At 44.9% G+C, this 23,018-nt stretch overlaps 2 protein-coding genes across 3 annotated transcripts in view; one reads left to right on the forward strand and one right to left on the reverse strand.

Annotated features, from left to right (window-relative positions):
• Positions 1 to 1,590: 1,590 nt before the first annotated feature.
• samm50l (sorting and assembly machinery component 50 homolog, like) lies at positions 1,591 to 8,336 on the reverse strand. The gene is made up of 15 exons (XM_037462241.2): positions 8,165 to 8,336; positions 7,299 to 7,412; positions 6,897 to 6,998; positions 6,705 to 6,792; positions 6,003 to 6,109; positions 5,355 to 5,485; positions 5,180 to 5,267; positions 4,722 to 4,850; positions 4,533 to 4,604; positions 4,079 to 4,165; positions 3,833 to 3,903; positions 3,522 to 3,589; positions 2,860 to 3,006; positions 2,560 to 2,701; positions 1,591 to 2,161 (listed from the first exon to the last, which is right to left on the reverse strand). The coding sequence occupies exons 1-15, from the start codon at positions 8,183 to 8,185 to the stop codon at positions 2,116 to 2,118; spliced, it is 1,413 nt and encodes a 470-aa protein (XP_037318138.2). The 5' UTR covers positions 8,186 to 8,336; the 3' UTR covers positions 1,591 to 2,115.
• Positions 8,337 to 10,477: 2,141 nt separating this feature from the next.
• Positions 10,478 to 23,018, forward strand: part of scube1 (signal peptide, CUB domain, EGF-like 1) — a 76,674-nt gene continuing 64,133 nt past the window's right edge. The window contains exons 1-2 of one of the 2 annotated variants that reach the window (XM_037460779.2): positions 10,478 to 10,689; positions 13,561 to 13,683. In XM_037460779.2, the coding sequence (XP_037316676.1) occupies positions 10,602 to 10,689; positions 13,561 to 13,683 (211 nt within the window). In that variant the 5' untranslated portion in view covers positions 10,478 to 10,601. The remainder of the gene's footprint in view (positions 10,690 to 13,560; positions 13,684 to 23,018) is intronic. The other variant, XM_037460780.2, reaches the window with a different exon arrangement.

The following is a 23,018-nucleotide window of genomic DNA, read 5'->3' on the forward strand; positions in this document are numbered from 1 at the left end:
CTCAAACTAAACAAAAGAAACACAAAACCATGGCAGCCTAAAAAGAAGTATATGGTCTATCACAGTTCAGCGCCACTCCATCATCACTCAGACTCATGCACTTGTTTTCAGACGGATCTCCCGTTGAAGACCCTGCCTGTCCTCGTTTAACCCGCTAGCCCAATTCAAGGTGAACCTACCAGCCCTCTGTCTTATCATTACTCTGCCGGCTGTTTCCAGAGCTTTAAATAAAAGGTCAAAGATCCCTGGAGTAGTGTGAGTCTATTTGGGTCCAAAAAACAATTACACAAAAGGACAAATTGGCAAAAAAAAGAATAACAACAAGAATCATAATGATATTACATTCGCACCGTACAAGTCACTTGTGATTGTTTCATCAGGTCGAGTCAGTATCAATACAAGTGATTTACAGCCTGGAGCGCTTCATCCAGTCTAAGACTGGTTTCCATATCCTGATAAATCCTTTGACACTGTCATGCAGGACAACTTTTTAGAAACAAATAACTTCCAAAATTCCCTTATGCCAAAGCCAATATTTTGAATTCTCTTTCCGTCTGTGCTACAGCACAGAATCTCAAGTGTGTTTTCCAAAATGAATGAACCTTCATATATCACACTCCATGTCCCTCTGCCACTGTTTGCCAGTGTGGTCAGTGGAGTAATTAAGATCAGGGCCAAAGGCTGCACAGACAGAAGAAATAAACCATTTGGGTATGAGTTGTGTGAGGATGTAGGGCTATGGGTATATCATTTCTTATTTGTAGGTAATGTACGAACTGTGACTGCTGGAGGGAGTATTTGCTCTTCAGGGCGTCAAACGAGTCCATTGCTTCTCCGTCATAGAGTTTGACAAGTTGTCCCAGACCCTTCTCCTGCCAGAGCTTAGACAGAGTTTGACATGAGGTGAGGAAGTCTGGGTTTCTACCCCTGTTCTTTAAAGTGAGTAAACCACAGTTTGTCAACTCCATGTGTTTGTAGCCTCTGGATTCACATTCATATATGTACCACGTTTGTATCGCTGTATCTCCTGAGTGACCAGTAAGAAGACATCAGTCCAGCCAGTGGTTGGCAACTGTTGTGTTCAAGGTGATTTATTAAACATTAACCTCTCTGCAGCTTTCTTGATGAATGCCAAAAGATACTGTTTGTGTTTCAAGTTCAACCTTTAAAAATGCAAGCCGAACAGAGAGTATGCATTGCACACTACATCTTCTCTTTATTTTGCATTTCTAAAGAGCAATAGTTGACTTGAGCTCAAATACCAGGCTGAAAAACAGTTAACACAGTGTTCTTCTGCAACACCTTTTCCAATAAAGATGTAATGATTACTAACCAGAGCTGATATTATTTAGGTTTCAGCAGGATGCCTTCCCAGCACCTGCAAGACTCCCAGGCAGAACAAGCTGTGCTCAAACAAACAGCTGGCACCGTCCACACTCAACTGCTCTGCACAGGTTCCTGCAGAGCAAAGCCTGTGAGGAGGCCAGGCAGTGACCCCTACACACAGACATGTTTCCTCAGGTTATACCCGATAACTGCCTTTAGACTTTAAACCTTTCATTTGTATAAGAGAAAGCTCAAAAGACAAACCAGGGGAGCAGCTGGGATTTATTTGTGAATAGATTCAACACTATCAAAAAAAAACAGAAAAGAGGACCAACGGTAAGAGCACTGGTGGTGGATGTTGCTCAGGAGGTGGGCGACAGGGGGTCAACCAATCCTTTCCACATGGGATTTTCTTCCAACACCACTGCTTCGACTGAAAAGTGCCTTTATCGGTATGTTCCCTCCCCGACAGGAGAGTGCCTGGTGTACAGGAAAGTGTCAAAATAAAATCACTAGCAAGTCCTGCTCCTGGATGAGAAGCTTTCCTGGAAGGCAAACAGGGAACATGCCTGAAATATCTTAAACATTCGGGGATGACTGTTTCAACCCCAGGAAACACAGTGTGGGGATAGGGGATGGGGGCGATGGGGGGTGTCAGGCACGTCGTTCCAGGACAAGGGACCCATGCTAGTGTTACACACTTTACAACAAGTTACAAGTGACAAACAGCAAGACTTCTTTTCCCGTCGCAGCCTCTGCTGGAGCCCGGAGGCCAGTGGAGCGATGAGGTCACAGGAAGCGAATCCCCGCTCCGAACTGGACGCCGTCACATATTCTGCGAGAGGAGAGAGGACAGCCGTGAGGAGCAGCTTGCTGTCATCATGTCATTTATCACACACTGCAGTTTCTAAAATTGTTAAATTAAAAATGAGCACTCAATATCAAAACATCAGAACCAGAAATATATTTATTTATCCGTTTAAAAAATATATATATTATATATTCTATTTCACACTCATGAAACTGTTTTGTTGGCCCTATAAGTCCATGTTTCCCATGAGCTCTCTTGCATTCTGTATCAAATACAATTTTTACATTGTATACACACTGCTGCTTCAATGATACAAATGTGTCAAAAAGGTTTCAGTGTTTCCCCTACCATTACATGAGGGGGCGCACTGCAGTTCTGCCGAGTGATAAAAGATAAAAACATCACGGGGACCCTTGGCCTACCTGTCTCCGCTCTGGACCCCCATGGGAACACAGTAGTTCAGCTCCAGTCTGGCGATGTTGCCGAGCCGCAGCACGATGCCCGCTCCGTATGACCATCGGATACATTCAGCCAGCTTCTGAAGATGAGCCCGGGGGCCCTCGCCTGCACACATAACACAGTCAGAGCCCAGCTGGGACCTTTATCATTTAAATTTACATACTGTTTAGAATTTTAAAAAACAGAAAGGGGGGGGGGGGGGGGGGACTTTGTCACGTAGCGGCAGGCACTGAATGCATCTCGTGCCGTTTTCATCCACCCACCATAGTTGATGTTGCAGAGGTTGCCCGCATTGAGAAAGAAATGCGTCCTGAAAAGGTCTCCAAAGCCGCCCTTGCCCGGCCTGAAGGGCAGTGGAGTGTAGAGGTGCAGGCCGCCTGCCCAGTACGCCTCCCCACCCAGATAGTCACCTGCAGCACACAGAGAGCCTTAAACCAGAATACGCTGCTGTACTGCCCTTCCTAATTCATAGTTCTTATGGACTTCTCATTTATCTACGTTGAGATGACGGGCAACAAGTGATTCTGGCTGGAATCAGACCTGGGTTTACCGTTACATGGTGTAAGTCTTCAGGGGACAGACCTTAAGACCTAATAAATGCGCTCTTTAAAAAGGCAGCAGACTCATTTGTCATTTAACCTCACAGAAGACTCTAGTTGCTGGACTAGTGCTGCCTCAACTAGTTGGCTGCTTTGCGATACAGAAATGTAGAGTCTAGAGCAGAGATAAGCTGTAAGAACACTTACGCTGCTATAGATTCTTTTAGCTGTATAAAATATGTCCACAGTGGTCTAATCCTTTGCTTCACTGCTGGTACTCCAAACTCTATCTAAGATAGCAGATGGGAATAACGTGTTCTCCAGGCCGGGATATTCTAAAGCACTTTCTCTAGTCCATGTTTCCGATAGCCCGAATGGCTCTGTACCTTCACTCTGCGGCCCGATGCTGTACATCCCAAACCCTCGCACACTGGTGGGTCCTCCGAGGTAGAACCTGGAACAAATACACAACTCTCATGAAGCATCCACTCTGAGGGCAGTGTGCGGTCATAAGCACACACCTGCCATCCAAAGGCAGGTCATTAATACTATATACAAGTTAATTCTTAAACTAAATGACGACGTTTAGGGGACAAATGACAACACATTAAAAGGAATAGGTCAATTAACATGTGGTGCTTCTTAAATATAAACTTCATTATCATTGTGGAGTTTTGATTTTAATCAAAAAAGAAACCTGTCTGCGATGCAGGACGGCTGTGCTCCGATGGGACAAAGCATCCCCCCCCACAGAGAGGCAGACAAGACCTGAGCGGACACAAAAAGATGCTTTAATTTAAACAAAACCTCAACAAATAAATACCATTCAGTGTTCACTGGACGGCTTAGGTGCAGCTATAGCGCCCACTGGTGATTCTTTGATGCAGCGACAAACATAACGACGGACAAAAAAGAGGTCTGGAGAGACTTGAGTCTGACTTACAGAGTCCCAGAAGAGCCGTCTGTTGAGCTGCAGCTCAAAGTCCTCCTTCAGGAATCTGGCGTCTCCTCCCGTGTACCCAGCCAGTTCCTGCAGAGCAGATGGAGAAGCAAATCACAGATACAACTTCTGCTAATGCCTGAAAATGACCAAAACGTCCCAGTGGCTCAACTTTAATGGTTTAAAGTTATACTTTCAACTGTACTCTACACATCCACCATGACATGGGAGGAATTGTTTCTTTGTTATGCAACACTGCAGAAAGACACACTGAAGCTTTGGTAATAACTATTTTAGATTTCATTCAGCCCATAAAAGCAAATCAACTTGATTTTCCTCATCAGACATCTTGCTCTTTTGTTTACTACTAAACTCCAAATACCACAGCTGTTCTCTTTCATTAAACCAGTAATTGAATAAATGGCCTAAATGAGCAAACACAGGCATTCCCGCTGACCTGGTTGATCCGGAGTAAAGCCCCCCGGTTTGGGAAAATGGCGGAATTCCTTGAATCGATTGACATAGTGTGCTGTAAAAGAAAAGGGGCAAGGGACACGTTGGATGTAGTCAAACAAAAGTTTTTCAGAATAGACGAACTTACATGAAAGAAAACAAACTAGAAAAGCAAGAGGTAGAAAGCGGGTACCGAGAGGGCAGATTTCAGCGAGTGTCCGCTCTCCTCCCGCACGGCAAAAGATGCACTGCGTGCCAGGCAGCCCAGCTCCCGCCACACCCCCTCCCACTTCAGCGTGTGGTTGGTCATGCCCAGAGGAAACTGCAGCAGGAAAGTAAGATGGAGGAGTCTTAATGAATATATAAATCTATTGGTAAATAGAACAAATTGCCTCCATCAACAAGCTGCTAAAAACAAAAGGATGAAATGTTTACTCATTTATAGAAGTTTACCCTTTAGATGTCAGCTAGTTTACATAATGTTGTTCATAACAAAATCCATAAGTATATACATTATATACGTTATCTTCCGTGTACTAAATGCAAGAGCATGTTATACGCAGTGTCAACCTGGAGGACGTGTAACTCAATTCCTCAGCGAACGTAGTTGGACGTTCTTACCGTTTTCTAAACCCCCCCCCACTCTCTTACATTGAACTCTGCAGATGCGCCTCTGTCGGTCTCTTTTAAGGAGCTCCACGGGAACTGACCGGTGACCTTGTACATGTTGAGGGTGAGGCTGAAACAAAGGACACAGTTAAGCTAGCACTGGAGATCTTTTGAAGGGTTGTTTCCCTAAGCCGGTGGGGAACATTCCTTAACATACTTGCGCTCGAAGTTGCCCGGCTGGGGCTTGAAGAAGGACAGGCCGTAAGACGTCTCCTTGGTCCCGTATGAGAACTGGAAAGTGAGTTTTTCAGCTCGACCGAACATGTTGGGCAACTTTAAACCCAGCACCTGAAAGATGGACCAATCCGGTTAAACCAGAGACCAACCACTCAGTGGGATGATGACTTTTGACTTGTGATGGCAGGAAAAGCACAGGAGGCAATAACACATTATTGGGATCTCTACTCTCTTCTAGAGTCCCGGCAAGCAATGGGGAAGCATGCAAAGTGCCACATCCAAAACACAGCTTTTTCTAAACGTCCAACTTTGTGCGCACGTGGCGTTCACACCAGTGGACTATTACCACTACCCACCCACCCTTCTTAAAGTTTTTAAACAAAAACTCTATATCCCGTTCATCTGTACGCCATGAAATATGATAACCGATATCCAAAGCTAGTTTAAAGGAAAATAAGACATTTTGAGTGTAAGAATTAAGTTATACATATGCGACATATGCTTTTTGCAAAGAGAAGGAGAAGTTGTGCAGAGGGAACCTCAGTAAACTGATTCCCTATCCTCTGCTCTCATGCCCCCCCCCCTCCTCCTCCTCCCCACAGTTCATACAACAGGGCTCTCTTCTCACCATGCTTCCTTCATTGTTGCCAACCATGGTGTTGTAGCTTCCTGTCAGCCGCTTCACCTCCGTCACTTCAAACGTCACATCCAGCCCGTTGGGCAAGGCATCCGAACCTGGGGAAGGACAAACAGTCAGGGGCGAAAAAGGCTTTTGTTATGTTCTTGCATGTTCATGTCACACAGCAGTCATCGAATGGAAAGACACGTCTCAATGACATTTACAAAAACACATGAGTAGTTTCCATGAACTGTACTGATGTCTTTCCCATTTCAGTTTGGGGAAGAAAAAAAAAAGAAAGAAAGTACAATAACATAATATATTATATTGAGATTCAACACGATTACTCATTGACTTTAGTAAGAACAATATGTACGTTTAAGGTAAATGCATTAATATAGTGCACTTCGAAACCGAGGCTATCTCAGTGAAGCTTGTGCTCTTGTAGAGTATCAGAAACAATATAGATATGAATAAGCATACCTCAGCGAAAAAATGTTGCAGCTACGCATGGTGAATGAGAAGGGGTCAGAGATTCATGACAAAAGCACACCGCTGGGTTTACAAGACGAGACCAAACGAGAGAATCACGGCCAAACCGAATGAGCTTTATGTCAAAATGATAATTAACAGATAAAATGTGACTAACACATCCGCCTGCCATTCTATTGTGGCGCTTGTTTCTTTGGAAAGGAGGCGAGGATGAGTTACCTTCGGAGGTATCGATCAGAACCTCCACCTCCTTAAAGATTCCGAGGCGCAGCAGCTTCTGTCTGGCGATGTGAGATTTTTTCATCACCTGTAACCAAGACAGTAACTGAGCTTTGCACTTCAACAAAAAATCACATCCTCTATAATCTTCCTAAAACTAAAAATAACCATGCCACAGTCATGACTACGTACGTCAATGAGGTTTTTGGCGTGGAAAACCTCAGAGATCTCATAGCCGAGCAGGTCCTCTTTAGTTCTGCCAAGCCCCTGGACGTTGACATGCTGGACAACCACCTGCCATCACAGATATTTGGATTACTCTCACATCTCCACCACGTCACAGATGCACACGCATCCAAACAGTGATCAGTTTGACATGACATATAAAGACTCTTTCTACGTACTGACTGACTGCCCAGAGAGCAAATCATACATCAATTCAAAGTTGTCACTGCGTAACCTTTACAAATCCGTCTCACATCTAAAAACACAACTTGTAAGTGTAACCGGTACAACCAACTAATTACTGTTAGACGCCACTAGGAATATTATGCTGTTTTCACTACTACGAGCACTACTGCTGCTGCTACTCACATCTTTGTTTTCGAGGATCTCCTGCTTGGACTCCTGCTCCGGTTCTGGAGGCTCCACTAGGTCATCAGGGTGGAGGCCCAAGTCCCGGCCATGCATCGGGAGAGGGTCCAGACTCTACAAAGACATGCACAAGGCTTTAAATGAAACCACCTGTACAATCCAATCCCAAAAAGAATCCTGCTCTGTCCACTGTGGAGGTGAGTTAACCTCTAAATGTGGATTTTGTTTTGGTGTGTAAAATTATTTTAAAGTCTAGGAAGGTGTGAATTACGGTTAATCCTAAACACAGTCCCAAACAACACATAACAAAACCAGTATGTTGGCGAAGTCAACTGGTGGGGGCCTAACGAGAGGACACAGCCTAACGAGTGTCTGATGTCCCACGGACAGTGAAAGTCACTGCGCATTGGGGAGCTGGGGGCACGAGAACAAGTCGCTCTGGGGCACGAGACTTGACCATTACCGCGTTGCAGAGATTAGAAGATGAATATTGATATACGGATAGGTGACCATACTCTACGTGGGCGTATTGTAGGTTATTTAAAGTTTTTGACCAAGGCAAATAGCTGAGACAAGTGGAGCCCTCATTTGGTCTCTTACAATGTCTGTAAATACCGTATAAAAGGCCCACAGCACACTAGTCACGACTTATCTTAGCTAGAGGTGTTACACGTTTCACGGCGTACAGCTAAACGGGATACACCTCAGTTCGCCAGTCATTTATCCGCATTTTTCGCCTTACTCAAACGGAGTGACAGAACATCGAGTACACATGCTGTGGGTGTGCAGCCTTCCGCTCAGGCTGGGCAGGGAGGTCATAGTCAAAAGCCTACAGAGGCCAGCGGGTAGGACGAAATAGAGTTTACCTTAGCATGGACGGTCCCCATCGTATCTACCCGATCCTAACAGCCTCTTCTATCGGGGAGAAGTGTACTGCTCGCGCGAGAAAATGGATAAATGACAGCGGTTACTTTCTCCAGCACCAAACCCCCTTCAAGGGAGACGCCATGACAGTGGGCGAGATCTCGCGCTGCATTCAAGTACTCATACTCATACGTTGAACTCACGAAATAATTTGGACATGCACCTCTAGTTTATCTTATCTTTTGCAAAACACAGCAGAAGAAATGTGACGAAATGTTGAATTCCGTGACATGCGGGCAAAAGCATGGTTATGTCAACACGTGGGGCTACATAAAGGTCACGTCTGACGTTTAGTGATTAAAAAAAGACTTTCTTCAGTGAAGTGGCTCTTACAGACCAAGAAACAAACCAACCGGCGACAGTTACACTGAGCTACATTGTTGTAGTACGTGGTTGTCTAAATGCGTCAAATAAACAACAATGTAGCAAACGAGTCGCACCAGACACCGGGAAAGAAAAACATAGTAATACTGATAAAGCTGATGATGTGTTGCTCTTGAACGCATCAGCCTGTCTCCTCTCTGTGATTGGATAGAAATGAAAACGCATTGAAGTGGGCAGGGCGGGACGAGTCAAGTCAAAGGAGATCATCCAGCAGATGGCGACGTTTGTCTTCATTACAGCGACTTCACCTCGACCGGATAAAAATGCTGGTAAATTGTATTTAGGAAACACATGGTCAAATCCGCCTCGGGCTCTCTGTTAATGACATTTTAACTAGACCTAGCAATAGGCTAATAATGAACGCAATTTTAAATTGGAAATAACAATGAATCACTCAGCTATATCCAGTCTTGTGAAAATGTTGTGGACCAATGACTATGTTGGGTTTGCCAAGGGTCTTATAAACACTTCATTCACTAATAGCCTTTGCAATTAAATTTGCCTACTCTGTGATCCTTGATGCTTGAATGTCACTCAGGAAGGCAACAGCATGGACTATTATTTTGTTTAACTGACCTTTGACAGAGCTGGATTAACCTGCTAGTGACATATGACCCCCAGTCAATGGGCCCCAAAACATTTTCCTGCAACCTTTTCTGTCCCAAGCCTCATAAACCAACCATCCAATAGCGTACGCTGGAACTCTGCCCTGTCTAGGGTTTGTCCATCAGTAAGGGTGCATGATGATTTCAATAATTTAATTATATAATGTTTGGTGATCCACTCTTTGCCTCTAAAATGGCCCTCATACAATTATGCCTTCGTGGTTGCTCAACTATGACCTCTTTATAGTTAGGGTTCCTCAGTGGGCAGTTTTGGCACCATTGATGGGCTGGATTGATAAATTGAATTTATGTTAAATAATGCACGTATCTGAAGCTCCACATGAAGAACTGGGCTTTTGCGTGCGCCACTTTAACATGTAAAGTTAACATGTTCTTCATCAAACTATTCTCTGACTACTAAACTCCAAAGTCTCAAATGTTCTCATTGATTAAATCAATAATAATAATAAATGGCCTCTTACTTTAATTTGACAAAAAATGTTTTTCACCCTTATCTGTTGCGTTACACGCAAACATTTACTGAATGAATTTCATGCTGTATTGAAGAAGGCTTGAAACTCGAGATTGAGACCATAAACTCATGTTTACAATGTTCATTGAGGGAATAAATCAAGAGAGAAGTAGAGTTAGAATTTTCTCATAGACTTCTATAGGCCCTGGCGGACATTAGAGAGGATGCATTTGTCAAAACTGGTGAGGAATTCTGCCTCCATAAACAGATCAGTCAATAGCTAAATTAAATTGTAATAGCCAGATTTCAACCAGTGGAGAGCATATGAATGAAATAATTGGATCCAGATTAATCAAAAACAATATGGTTTTCCGATGAAAAAATTTGATTTGAGTACTTAAATCAGTGGCGATGAACATGAGTGGTGAGCAACTTAAAGTAAGTGTAGTTTTTTTATTTTGAAAGATGGTTCAGCTTTAATACATATTGAAGGAAAGTCAGACAATAACAATGAAACGTATTCATCTTTTGTGGGAGTGGATTGATGTGATACATGCATTCACGTAGCATACCATTTATATTCATCTATGGAACATTAAGGCTATCTCCATCATGCGGCTTCAGCTCCTCGCTCATGGAACCCTCTCTCCCCCTCACTTCCTCTCTCTCCCCCTCTCTCTCCTCTACCGACACAAACAAGCCAATCAGAGGCCTCGGATGGCCTCCGCTCTCCCTTTCTCTCTCTCTCTCTCTCTCTCTCTCTCTGCCGGTCCTCCATAGACTGGTCCTCCTCCTCTCGTATCAGCGACACACACACACACACACACACACACACACACGCACGGGTACTCACACGCACACGCGCACGGTCCAAACCCCCAGAAAAAGCCCTGCTGAATCCTCACACCGTCTGTCAGCATGGGGAGCGCTTGTTTTTCCCGGGACGTTTGTTTGTTTATGCTCCTCATAAATACTTGCAGGGTGATGGGGAATGTCGGACTCGCAGGTAAGAGCTCCCCTTTCCTTCTGCGTCTTGCTTTATTGTCAGACACGAAGCGCACTTTTCTTCTTCTTTCTTTTGCCGCTTGTGGCTCACCGGCTTCACCGGAACCACCATCACGTCGCAGGAGATTTCAAAGAAGTGCGAAGCACGGACTGGCTACTTTAAATCACTCCTTTGCTTACGCAGGCGCTTCGCAAGTTCGAGAATAATATTTAAAAGTACTTACATTGAGGAGAATTGGAAAATAGTCGTACTAAATAAATGCCGGGGGATTTTTTTGGGTGGGGATGGGGGGGGGGTTGAATTTTGACATTGTATGTGGCATTTGGTAAATTCAGTAAATCATGCTTGATTTATTCAATGTCAAAGAAAGTCGGATTTACGTAAACGTTTGTCATCAGAGGCATCCGGGATGCGTAACTGTATGAGCGGTCTGGGGATCCTCGCCATCCCGGACCCCACTAGAACTTTATGTGTCCTGCGTGCAAAAGGTCAATTTGCATCTGAAACTGCAGCTTTCCCTGCGGATTGAGCGCTAGTTTTGTGTCACGTGCACTGAAAGGGCTGCCTTGTTATTGTGCCGGCTCGTGGCAACGGTGTGAAACGGTGTGATTTAAAAGCGTGTTCGGCTTTTTGAAGCGGCGGGTGAAGCCGCTATAGGGAGCATCTTAGGTCCGGGCTGGAGGAGGAGGGAGGCGGAGGCGGAGGCTGTGTGTGTGTGTGTGTGTGTGTGTGTGTGTGTGTGTGTGTAAATATGGGGTTGTGGGGGCAGAAGGAACCGGCCAAGTCCCAGGACATCGATTGCGCAGCGGTACATTGTTCACCCCCCCCCCCCCCCCCCCACACACACACACACCGCTGTGAATGCGCGGGGAGCCAATATTGAGACAGAGAGTCCCGGCTTAGTCCAACCAGGGACAGATGATTTATATACAGAATACAGAAAAGAACGGGATGATGTGTGAAAAGTGTTACTCCTTTTGCTGCATTTACCATGAAAACTCCCTTAATGGACTCTCTCTCTCTCTCTCTCTCTCTCTCTCTCTCTCTCCTCACTCTGGCTCCTGGCTTTTTTTTTCACAAGAAAAAATATTTATTGTAAATTCAGTTTTATGGTTTATTTATTGCCTTTACACAGCTGAGCCGGGCGTAGGGCCAGGAAGAGAGCAGGGGCCGAACCGCAGGAAGCTTCCAGCCGGTTCGCCTATCTTACAGACACACACACACACACACACACACCGAACCACCTAGTTATACTGCAGAGAAAGAGGGGATCTGTGGTGATGCAAAGGTTTGCTGAACAGGGAAACCAAAAACGTTTCTGTATCTGGCTCCGGTTCCCCCTCCATCCGTTTGTGTGCGTGTGTTTGTTTGTGTGTGTGTGTGTGTGTGTGTCCAATGACTCAAGCCCAGATGTGACCGGCTCCTCTAACCTGATCAATCAGAAAGCTGTTAAACCCTCTGTTCTTATGATGCCTGGTGCTGTCTCTCGCTCTCTCTCTCTCTCTGTCACACAAAACCAGTTCACAATTTGCCAGACCAGTTTGGCACTGACATCATTTCTTGTTTTTTTAAACAGAAAAGGAAAAATATACAAAGGCGCATATAGCCTCATAGAATAACATGAAAAGTAATAGCCTGCAGCTACACACAATTGTGTGGGTCAGATCTTGTTGCAAGACATAGTTGCTGCCTGTTTGTGTTGTGTAAGAGGCCTTATTGTAAACAATATTTGCCTTGGTGATGTGTGTGCAAAGTGTGCATAACGCAATGCATCTAATAAATCTTGCAGGCTTTTTATCAGTTTGAGTGTGCAACACTTACAGATTGATTATAACAACGTGCGATATGGAGTCTTGAGTTCGCCGTGCCCCTCCTGGAATACGGCCGTTCTCATGTTGTGTTTTGCTACCAAGGAACGGAAGTAGCCACATTGGGAATATGAGATGCAGTGAAAGGGATCTAGTAGGGGCAGCAACCTTTCACAATGAGCCTCCTCCAAAGCATCCTCTGCTTCATGGACTATTTGATTCTAAAGAGAATATTCGTATGTAATGTAATGTAAACATTATGCATTATTGAAAAAGACTTCAAACTATTGAGTAAGACGATTAACTCCCGTTTACAACATCTATGTCTATGCAAATGCAGCACATGTAAAAAAACACTTCCACATGTGCTTCACTTGACAGAACCAGAGTAGCACCCTGGTAACACTTCATCATAACACCGGAGAACTAAAGGTAGCCCTCCATGGCTACGGGGTATTTTGCTGACTATTCCGTTCTTTTTTAGGACCGCAGTCTCAAGTCATATATCATCATCTTTTTATCCCACAATTTAAATATCTTGTCTTGGTTATGAATAATTGCCATAATCATGTCTTGTAAAGTCACAGTAACTTTGCTCTTTGTGGACAAATTTCCATCCGTTCATTCCTTATAAGATGTTTATGCCAGATTCCTCTTGGCATTCCTGAGATATTGCATCCAAGTGGATTGGACTGACGTAACTTCACATTGAACTTGGCATTTGACGTTGGAAGTCGGATGACTGGATATTTGCTCCAAATGTGAAAAGATCTCTTTAGGCATTCCTGGGAAGTGGGTGCTGAGTTGAACACCATGCGCCTCTCTAGAAGACACTAATAGGATGAGATGGGACAAATGTAGCACCTTGTGGTAGTAGTTTGATGTACTAATCCAACTCTGAACCAATTCGGAAACCTCAACTGATCTGGGGATCTTTTGAGGCACTAAAATGTAGCTGGGGTCAGAGCGGTGTGCCCCCGTTCATACACAACATTGTGCTCGCTGAATCCATTGGGAATCACGTCTATCGACCATTGATCTTTCCTTCTCAACGTGTGTGCAGACGCAGACGAGTGCGCGGAGGGTTCGGACGACTGCCATATCGACGCCCTGTGCCAGAACACGCCCAAGTCCTACAACTGCATCTGCAAGCCGGGCTACAAGGGAGATGGCAAGCAGTGCGAAGGTGAGTGGCCTCACTGTATTTCCTGGTCACTCATTTCTCTTCGTCTGTACGGATATTGAATCAGGACCATCGCTATTTAGATTGAGATATATGAAGTGTAAAATGTATTAGCATTAAGATGTGAAGATGTCGGATACAGGTAGTTGAATATATGGACAATATGGAGGATAAAATAAATATGATCGACACATCAGTTGTGGCAACAGTTACAGTTTCTCCTTACAAAATATATTGGGAGTGTGAACTTCAAAGCTATAGACTGGATCCGCGTACAAGAACTAGGTTTCTGATTTAACGGCTGGTTGGACAGCTGTTTTACAACCCGCCCCTAACCCCCCCCCCCCCACCACCACCACAGGTTCTCCTAATTAACGAGGAGGAAGTGGACTGAGCGAAGGGTGTGGGGGTGAGACGGGGGCAGCACCTGGCTGCGCGTTCACACCTCCACTCACTTCTGCCTCGGAGAACACCACAGCTGGAGCCTCCACTGCATATGCCCTCCGTCCTCGTTATGTAGGGTCCTACGTATACACTGTAATCCTCTAATCTTTTCCTGTGTGCCATGCGCTCCACTGCTCATAAGGAGACAGATTCTTTTTGTAAAGTTTGCATTGCTCTGCGTACACGATCGTCCTCAGCTTAAAGCTAACGACGTGCACGCTACGATCCTTTATCCCACAACACGTTTTGTTTTAAAAGCGAGTTGCTTTACAAACAGTAAAGTCACTAGAAGCACTTGACCCGACGGCTGATGGCTATCACCATTGCCATGAAGTTTGAAAAGCAAATTGTTTTTAGATTTTAGCTTTGGCTCAGCTCTACAGCTTTACATGAGCTGGCACCTTCCACACTCAGTGGGGTCAGTTCATAATGCTGAAGTGCCGTAGTGACAGTAACGCATTAATTAATTGAGTAAAGAGAGTGCACTAACGGGGAGGGGGACAGGACGGTAAACTAGCAGCGGTGACGGCAGAGAACTACGAGCCTCTCATCTGTCAGGAGAAGGAAACCGTCACAAGCATCCAGCACATTCTTGGTTATTACCTTACTTTGGAATGAAATGCGTCCGTTAGTGAGCAAGGATCGCTAATTAGCATTAGCATCAATGTGTGACGTGGCGTCATTTTCTTTCTTTTAAATGGCACGCCATCCACTGGTATTGCCTCCGAGACGGCTGGATGACATCTCCTCTGTCCGAGAGGAGACGGCGGCAGGTTTCAGGCCTTTCAGGAATATGATCTTCCCCCCCATAAAGCACTTGCTGTCTGAGCTTCCTGCCAGCCGCTGTTTATTACATCACTTCACCGAGGCCAGCGTTTGAATCAGTGTGTGTGGAAGCTGTACTCTGCTTTGATGGTGCTTGAATACCCACCATGCTACATCCAGCATTTGAATGCCCGCTGTGTGAAAGTATGTGTGTGTGTGGTTGTGTGTAAAACAGGCTTCACAACACCTCCAGAAAATCCACCTCCTCCCAGTGATGTAGCAAAACCTCACGACAAACACATCAAATGAATACAAATGGTGGGATGGGAGTTGACCCCCTGACCCTGGTGATTAGATACGGCCGCTGTAATTGGCCGGCTGTGTTTTCCATCAACAGGCATTATGGGCCACTGCCGGCCAGCACCTGGAAGCGGCAGCGCGCCTGTGCTTGCTCTCTCCATCCCCCAGGTTCCCTCAGCCTTATTAACGTCATTCCGCATCGACAAACACTCACTCAGCAGTCTAGTAAAACTCTGCAGTGGATGTGGTGAGAAAAACAAGTGGAAGTGGATCAAACTTGGGGTACGTCATGGAGTTTTTGTTCCACAATCCTCGTGAGTGCGTCAATGTATGATCCCTCCACACTCGGTTGTCATCTTATCAGGTGTTTCTGTGCAGAACACCTTCATCTATTTGGATGCACCCATCATCCTCATGACCTTGGATGAGATTTCTTTTATTGTGAGGCTAGAATATTGGTGGACAACACACTTTGGAAACAACTAAACCTTTGGGCATATGCCCAAAAGTGAGTTGTAGCAGGATAATATTATAGAGATGGTCAATCGGTACCTCCGTTCAGAGGCTCCTCAGATGGGAGGCTAAATATTAACATCTGTTCATCCATCTATCCCTGACACTTATGTGGGAGGAAGGTTGCGGTGAAACTCCCTCCTGATGTCCCAGGCCCCATACCCTATGTCTAAGGATGAGTCCAGCTAACCCCACAGAGGAAACTTGTGCGTACACGACACCTTCATTATCCGCTGTCTGCTGGTGGGAGGGTGCTCACGTGTGCGTGCATGTGTCCGTTTGTGCCCATCAGGACGGAAATCTCCCGTGCCACGAGTGGATAATTGTAAACGTTAAAAAAAAAACTAATTGTATGGTAGGGGAAACACTGGAGATTGACATTATGTCTAGTTCTTACTTTGGTATTTCTCTAATTAAAACGCTCCTTAATTAAAGAACAGATATTTCCCTGGACAATCCCATTGACTGAGAGTATGTGATGCAGATGCGTTTTCTTATTTCTGGTAAGTACAGAAGCAGCAGTTTCCAAAGAAAGGGTTCAACCCAGTTTCTGGGTTGGGGGAAAAAAGCAGATGTACCTTTTGTTAAGATCAAAAAGGTTGAGGATCTTGTTACTTGGTAAATTTCTAATCAGACATTTTTACTTTACTTTTTCAAAAGAAAGTGAAGAGTACCCAAGTTGTATGGATGAGTACACGATTTGTTAATGTGCACTTTAGACGTTCCAGAGGTGCCTGTGTGACAAAACTCTTGCTCTGGTGCTTTTGTAACGGCTGGGCATTTGAGCCCCGGTGTCCAAGGGAGACGACCTGTGCTCTCGGCCTCTGCTACACTTTGTCACTACAAATTAGCAGCTCACAGGCGGCATTGTCTTGCCGGGAGCCCGAGGTGGCCATTTGTTCAGCAGGACTTCAGGGGGGATCACTGCAAGTTTCACCCAGAGCGGTCCGAGAGTGTGTTTTCTCCCCTGACCGAGGGGCTTCTGTTAGGACCTTGTCGCCAGAAGGCCACGTTTTTTTTTCAAACAAATGTGATTCTTCTCCCCACTGAAATTGGATCTGGCGTTTATGAACGCTGCCCTCTCTGTAGACATTTTCCGTAAGCTGATATTGCCGCATCGTTATGGAAAAATGTGAACTTTTATCCCTGTGCTGTCAAACAAAGGGTATGTGGGAGGAGCTGTGTATCGGTCAGGCCTGCTTTACTGCCAGACAGTGTTTGTGTGTGTGTGTGTGTGTTTGTATGCAGAACAGGGTCACAGTTGTCTCCAAGTTTATATAGATCCAACAAAACTGTATCCGGCTGTTGTGAACATTTGTTTACCAGGCTGAGAGTTACCTACTGGAAGGCTTATGATACTCTCTGAATCGGAGAGACGTTGCTGTGTTTGGTGAATGGGCTCCGTGTGGTAAACTACGCCATCCCTGCTGCGAAAAACCATCTAACAATATGACACGTGACAAGTGTGTGAATCTAATAAACGTCTATATTTTTCCTTATCTCATCATGGATATGAGCAAGGGCGGATCTCAGAGATACTGAATACTATCAGGTGAGGATATTATTATTAAATTTGATTTGATGTGGTTTTAAAAGCGTTTCTGCATTACTTTTAGGGATAAACGTGGGATTGATTGGCCAGCCAAAAGATCCAAAGTGACGGGTTTTCCGGCTGGTTGCCACAGAGCTGTCAGAAGCCTGCACAAGTAGCCACGTGTTTACTCAGTATTTGTCACTTACCGGCTAATTGATTGGTTTCATCTGCGCTGCAGGCAGAGTATAGAATAGAAGCCTCTTCTCCTGCTCATTATGGGTTTTAGCACTCACACACAAACAGGCTTAAGGTGTATTTGGTTCTCCATCAAAGTGGACGGGTTTTTGTCTCGGTGCCAGAGCAGGCAATTAAGTATGAGGCAGGTAGAAAGTCAGTTTAATCACTGTAATAGTGTTGTAAAACAAAATGTTTGGCTCAGCCAATTAGTTTATTTGTTGTGTTTCTTGTATTTATTCATGTTAAACGAGATAAATGATCTCACAACTTGACGGATCATAACTATGCATTGGAAACATAGACTGAATATATAAAGTGGACGTCATTGTTGTGACGTCACCCCTTGGTCTATGGACTGCTGTTTTGAAATCTCAAGTTTGTTTGAAATACTGTTGCCGGCATGTTATTATCCTGCAACCAATCAGCAGAAGTCCCCGTATTTGGAATGTGAAGGAGTAACGTAGAGATGCTATATAGGGCTCTAGTAGCAGCAGCGACCTGTCAATCACCCTAACCCCACCTTGAAACGTATCCCTCAAGGTTTCATATTGGCAATGCAAAAAGAATTTAAGCTCCTAACATATGATGAAAGATTCTCTGCCAGCGCAAGACTGGATTCTAATTTCAGCCCCCCAATTTCAGCGTGCCTGACCTGCTTTACTGAGGCAGAGGGAGAGGGCATCTCATGGGGAGGGATGGAGGCGGCGCAGGTGGTAAGGGGCGAAAGGGAATAGTGGCAGACAATTACTAGGCCATTGTCTGCCTGGTGTCTGCACCTACGTCATCACCCGGCTGCTCTCCTCACTGGCTGGCCGGCGGACACACACACACAAATGGGACCCACCCGGCACAGTGTACCTCCCTCCTCTTCCCTTGCTGAGTCTCAGCGGCGCAGGTCATATTCATTGAGACTCAGGCGTTAAATATAGATGCAGTGACCTTATATCAACATCTCTACGCCACTTCCTTCTCAGTCTTTGACAGATGATGGGGGGGGGGGGGGGCGTAGGGGGGGGGGGGGGGGGGGGGGGGGGGGAGTGCCACTCAGGAAAAAGCACACAAGGAGAAGAAAATAAATCCCCTTCCCCCTTGGTTCGGACATAGCAGGATTTAAGTACTTGTTGGATATGCAGACACATTTGTGTCCCACTTCGGCTGGGGCATGCTGCAGTGAGGACTCAGGCGCAGAGTTTCTTCCATCAAAGTGCTCTTTATTAGACAAACCAATAACGTGCTCCAACGACGAGGGACATATAGACAATGACGCGACCAAGGACAACAGGCACACAGGGCTTAAATACACAAGGGAGGTGCAGGTGATTGGACACAGGTGGAGACAATCACGCAATCACAAGACAAGGCAGGAAGTGAAGTTAACCCAGGACCACAAGAGACATGAAACTTCAAACTAAAACAGGAAGAGAGACCAAACCGTGACAATTTGTATGTATCTTCGTATATTCTGACACATGGACGGGACATTGGGAATTGTTGCTAAAGTCTTGCCATTTTTTCTACATTCAAAGACAAGTCCGAGTTACTTTGGTCTCTGCTTGTTCTTTCATAAGTTGAAACGTCTGGGTCAAACGTTTCATTCATCCACAATATGTCAGAATTACTAGTGACACAGATGTACGTGGCTGCACTCTGGATACATTGGTATGAGAGAAACAAGACGCTGCTTACCTTTGAACGCTGTATTCATTAGTGGGAAGACAATCTTTGACAGATAAATAGTCAAGTAAATGATGAATATACTGTAGGTCCTTTTCAAGAAACTCCAACTACACTGACATATTATTTTATTGCAGCCTTTTGTAACGGCTACAAATATAATGACGTATAATTTCCGGATTTTGGAAGGGCATCGTGTTTCAGGTTTGTAGAAAGCTTATAGGAGGTTTATCTCCCTCCTATTTTGTACAGTTGCCTACATATTTAGCATAAATATTTGTCATAAATTACACCTGTTGTGAAAAAAAACAGTATAACCTATATAATAACATATAAGTATGTCACTTTAGCATTACAATTTCATACATAGAGGAGCATGGAATATAGGTTTACTCTGCTTTTTGCTCTGCTTTGGACTCCACCAACATTATGTGACCATTGATATTTGACTGTCTTCCCTAGCTAGCTGCTATTTTCAAGCCACACTCTCCTTTTAGCTTTGGTTTGGTGGGTACACTGTGTAAGCAACCATTGTTTCGCCCATTGTCACTGCTTTAAAGTCTCATGTTTGGCATTTTTGAAATCGCCATCTTGGATTTTAGCAACCAAAAGTGACACGAGAGGTTGGAGGCGGGTACCAGCTGGTGCCAGCTCTGACTAACGTGTTTCCTAAAACGTCCTTAAATCTTGGAAAGCCTTTACATTTTCGCCAACTTGGGGACTCAAAAACCTAAAAATAAGCTCCCAGGCACGTTGCCAAATGCCAACTGGAGATCTGTTGCATATAACGGAAAAGAAACGCCGTGAAACTATACTCTGACTGAAGGCTTCTCTCCATTAATTTCCCAAGCAAGCTGCGCCAGTAAAGCAGCGGGGGCAATACCAGAGGCCTGTGAAATGAAAACCTTAATGGAACGCTGCTGTTGTTAATGTCATTAATTACACCTGTGTTATTCCTGCAATATGTTAACATATCTGCTGTGAAAATAGACCCATTACCACCCCATAAAGTAGCTAATGGGTCCCACATTTAAAATTATAATTCTTAGACACAAAGGAGGATGGAAGTCAAATAGTTCCTGCTATTTTTATCGCTCCTCTGGATTTCAGCACGTTTGAGTAAGCTTTGTAGATATTCCTTCTTTTTTTCACTTTCGCTCTAGTTTCTAACTAGCTAAAGCTAGTTGTTAAAATTGTAATACAGTACTGGGCAAGAAGCACACAGTGGATAAATGCCTCTTTTTTGTTGTTGCAATTGAGTTCATGTGACAATACAATTTCGGGAAGCTTTAATGGACCAACACATTGCGTGTGCATGTTTTGTAGCAACAAGTTTACAAGAAGAACGTGGAGACACATAAAAGCTGCAGAAAAACACCTGGAAAAAACAAATCTCCCAGTTATTGGTTATTCTCTCTTTGTTACATTGCACCAACATGTAATATTCATTCATTTTTGCCTTTGGTGTAATTATCTGCATGGCATTGAGAATATTGATGTGACAGTATGTGCCACAGAAACCCTGCACGGAGTGTAGACAGCATCCCTCTACCTTTCCTCCTTTAGTCCCCCTGTCCCTAAATCAGGGGTGGGACAGGATGGGGATCCGTCTAATTCACTTGAGATGAGACATGGAGCATAAACACTTCCCCCTGTAATTAGAAAACGTGCACAGTTGCAAGCGGAAGCAGCAGCCGGTCTGAAGCTGTCGGGGCACCGCTGTCACATGTCAACAACGGCCCAGCGGCAGGAAGTGGCACCGCCATCCCTCTGCCGGGCCTCTCACTCCAATCCCTCCATCACAATTTTGCATTCTGCAAATCTTCCATACGCCACCCTTTAACTAGTTTGTCCGATGGAAATGAATTGGTTGAGTTTAATATATTGTTCAAGCTTGTGCTTTCAATGAGGGGGTAAGGGAGAGATATTGACAGATGCACTACATACAGATCACGTGATATAGGACCATGAAGACCAATTGTAATCTGTGGTATTCTACCTCTATCCGAAGCACAGTATAGTTTTATGGTGCCATAGCCAAACATGACTACTTTTAACCTTTGTGTTACCTTTTTAGATGATACTTTATTACCACTTGTAAACACATAAACAACTATCTCATCCATGCCGCATATGACTCTCTGGGGGTGAAGTATCCGTCAAGAGTATAATGTCAGGAATAATAGTGGGCACACAACAACCACTGCACTGGGGACTAATATATAGGCGTCTGCAGCTTTGATCATTCTTTAAATCTAGTTCCCATTTTTATAATAACCACACATCAATTACTATTAAATCTTGGTGTGCTCCAGACAATGTCCCTGCCAGTGTTTTCAGGTGTTCTTTTTGTTGCGGGCCCTGCCCCCTATCATTTGCACTAAGAAACATGCTTCCCACTGGACTTCCTAAAGAAAAACACCCAACAAAAGGCTGGTTTATTTGCAAAGGAATGTGAAAATGTATCCAAGTATAAATGTAGTCTCAATTAATCACCTGCTGCCTTTCATTTACCCTGAGTAGAGCCCCCCCCCTGCCCCCCCGCTCCCCCCCCCCCCCCACCTCAGTAGTCTGTAGCCCTTCCTCTAGGACAGATGAAAAGCAGAGCACAGAGGGAAGTGCCACATCGTGCTGCAGCGCGCCATCCGAGCTGGCAGCACAGCAAAGGCTCCAAACAACTTCTTTCCCCAAACAGTCGCCCATTCCAGCTAAACGCTAATTGGTTGCAAATGCCTTTTGGGACGAGCCAGGGGTGGCCGTGAGCGGTTTATATACACAAGGCTCGGGCTCTTTAATTCCCGCAGGATCTATTTTTTTTACCGTTAAGAGGAATTCTGTTTGAAAGGCGTGCGACTCGATTAGAGCAGTTGATGAACCTTTTGTGATATATCTCATCACAGAATGGAATGCAAAGATCAATCAAGACAATTTTCTCATCTGAGCATCTGCGGATGAGGGTGTCCCCTTGAACCGTGCCGGAGTGGTCCTTCTAGTGCAGAGACAGCGGTCCTTACTCAGGGATCAGACAAACAGAATTAAATGACATCGATGTGTGTTGGCTTGTGTAATTGACTTCTGGTAAAAATGTCTGTGGTACTCCATGTCACAGAATGCTTTTGCCATGATGGTTTCTAACCAAGTGAAACCCCTCAGAGGGGGATCTTTTCATGTTTGTTTCCGTCCGTTTTTTTGGCTTTTCAAAGCGCACTTACTCCCGAATGTAGACGTTAACCGTCTGAACTGAAGTGTTTAGTGGATGCTTGATTAGAATTTGCACTTGTTCTGGTGTCGGCATGTGTGCGTGCTGTTCATTAATTAAAAATGACATTAGGCTATTTATTTTGTTCAATAAATGAAGAAGGTAAAGCTGTCCCATAGGAGGTAACTGTTCACATGGTCACGTCTCTGCCACTAAAACACATTGCTAGTTGTAGCAGAAGTGTTTTCAGTTATCATACCTGTAAGGGAAGGAGTGGTGGCCACTGACACCTTTTTAAAAATATCTCCAAGGATATCAGACAGATGTGGAACGTGGAACCTTGATAGGGCAATGGTGTAAAACGAGGGGCTGTTATAATGGTAGGGGAAACACTGAGTTCAATAACACTGGCTTTAGGAAGAGACAGTTAGAGAAGGACACAGCCTGTGGACACGTCCAGCCGGACGGCCGGCCGGGCGGATACCTGCATGTCATTGTTACAGAGGGTGAGGGGGGCGCTTGCCGCTAGCTGCTTGCCGGATCTCATGCCGTTCACACGGAGGGGGGAACTGTTTGCCAAAGTGGCTGCGCATGGCAACCACTTGTGAGCTGCTTCTGTGAAAGCTCTCCGCTGGCTCAGCATGGAGGTGGGGAGGGTGCATCCACAGACAA

This window comes from Pungitius pungitius, chromosome 2 (genome assembly GCF_949316345.1).
Source record: "Pungitius pungitius chromosome 2, fPunPun2.1, whole genome shotgun sequence".
NCBI classification, from domain to species: Eukaryota; Metazoa; Chordata; class Actinopteri; order Perciformes; family Gasterosteidae; genus Pungitius; species Pungitius pungitius.

Excerpts from the sequence above, each read along its gene's own strand:
- samm50l (XM_037462241.2), bottom strand. The coding sequence starts at position 8,185 with ATGGGGACCGTCCATGCTAAG. Across the intron at positions 4,851-5,179 it reads GCGCATCTGCAGAGTTCAAT|TTTCCTCTGGGCATGACCAA; the intron begins GTAAGAGAGTGG and ends TTCCTGCTGCAG. Across the intron at positions 3,007-3,521 it reads CATCGGGCCGCAGAGTGAAG|GTGACTATCTGGGTGGGGAG; the intron begins GTACAGAGCCAT and ends TGTGTGCTGCAG.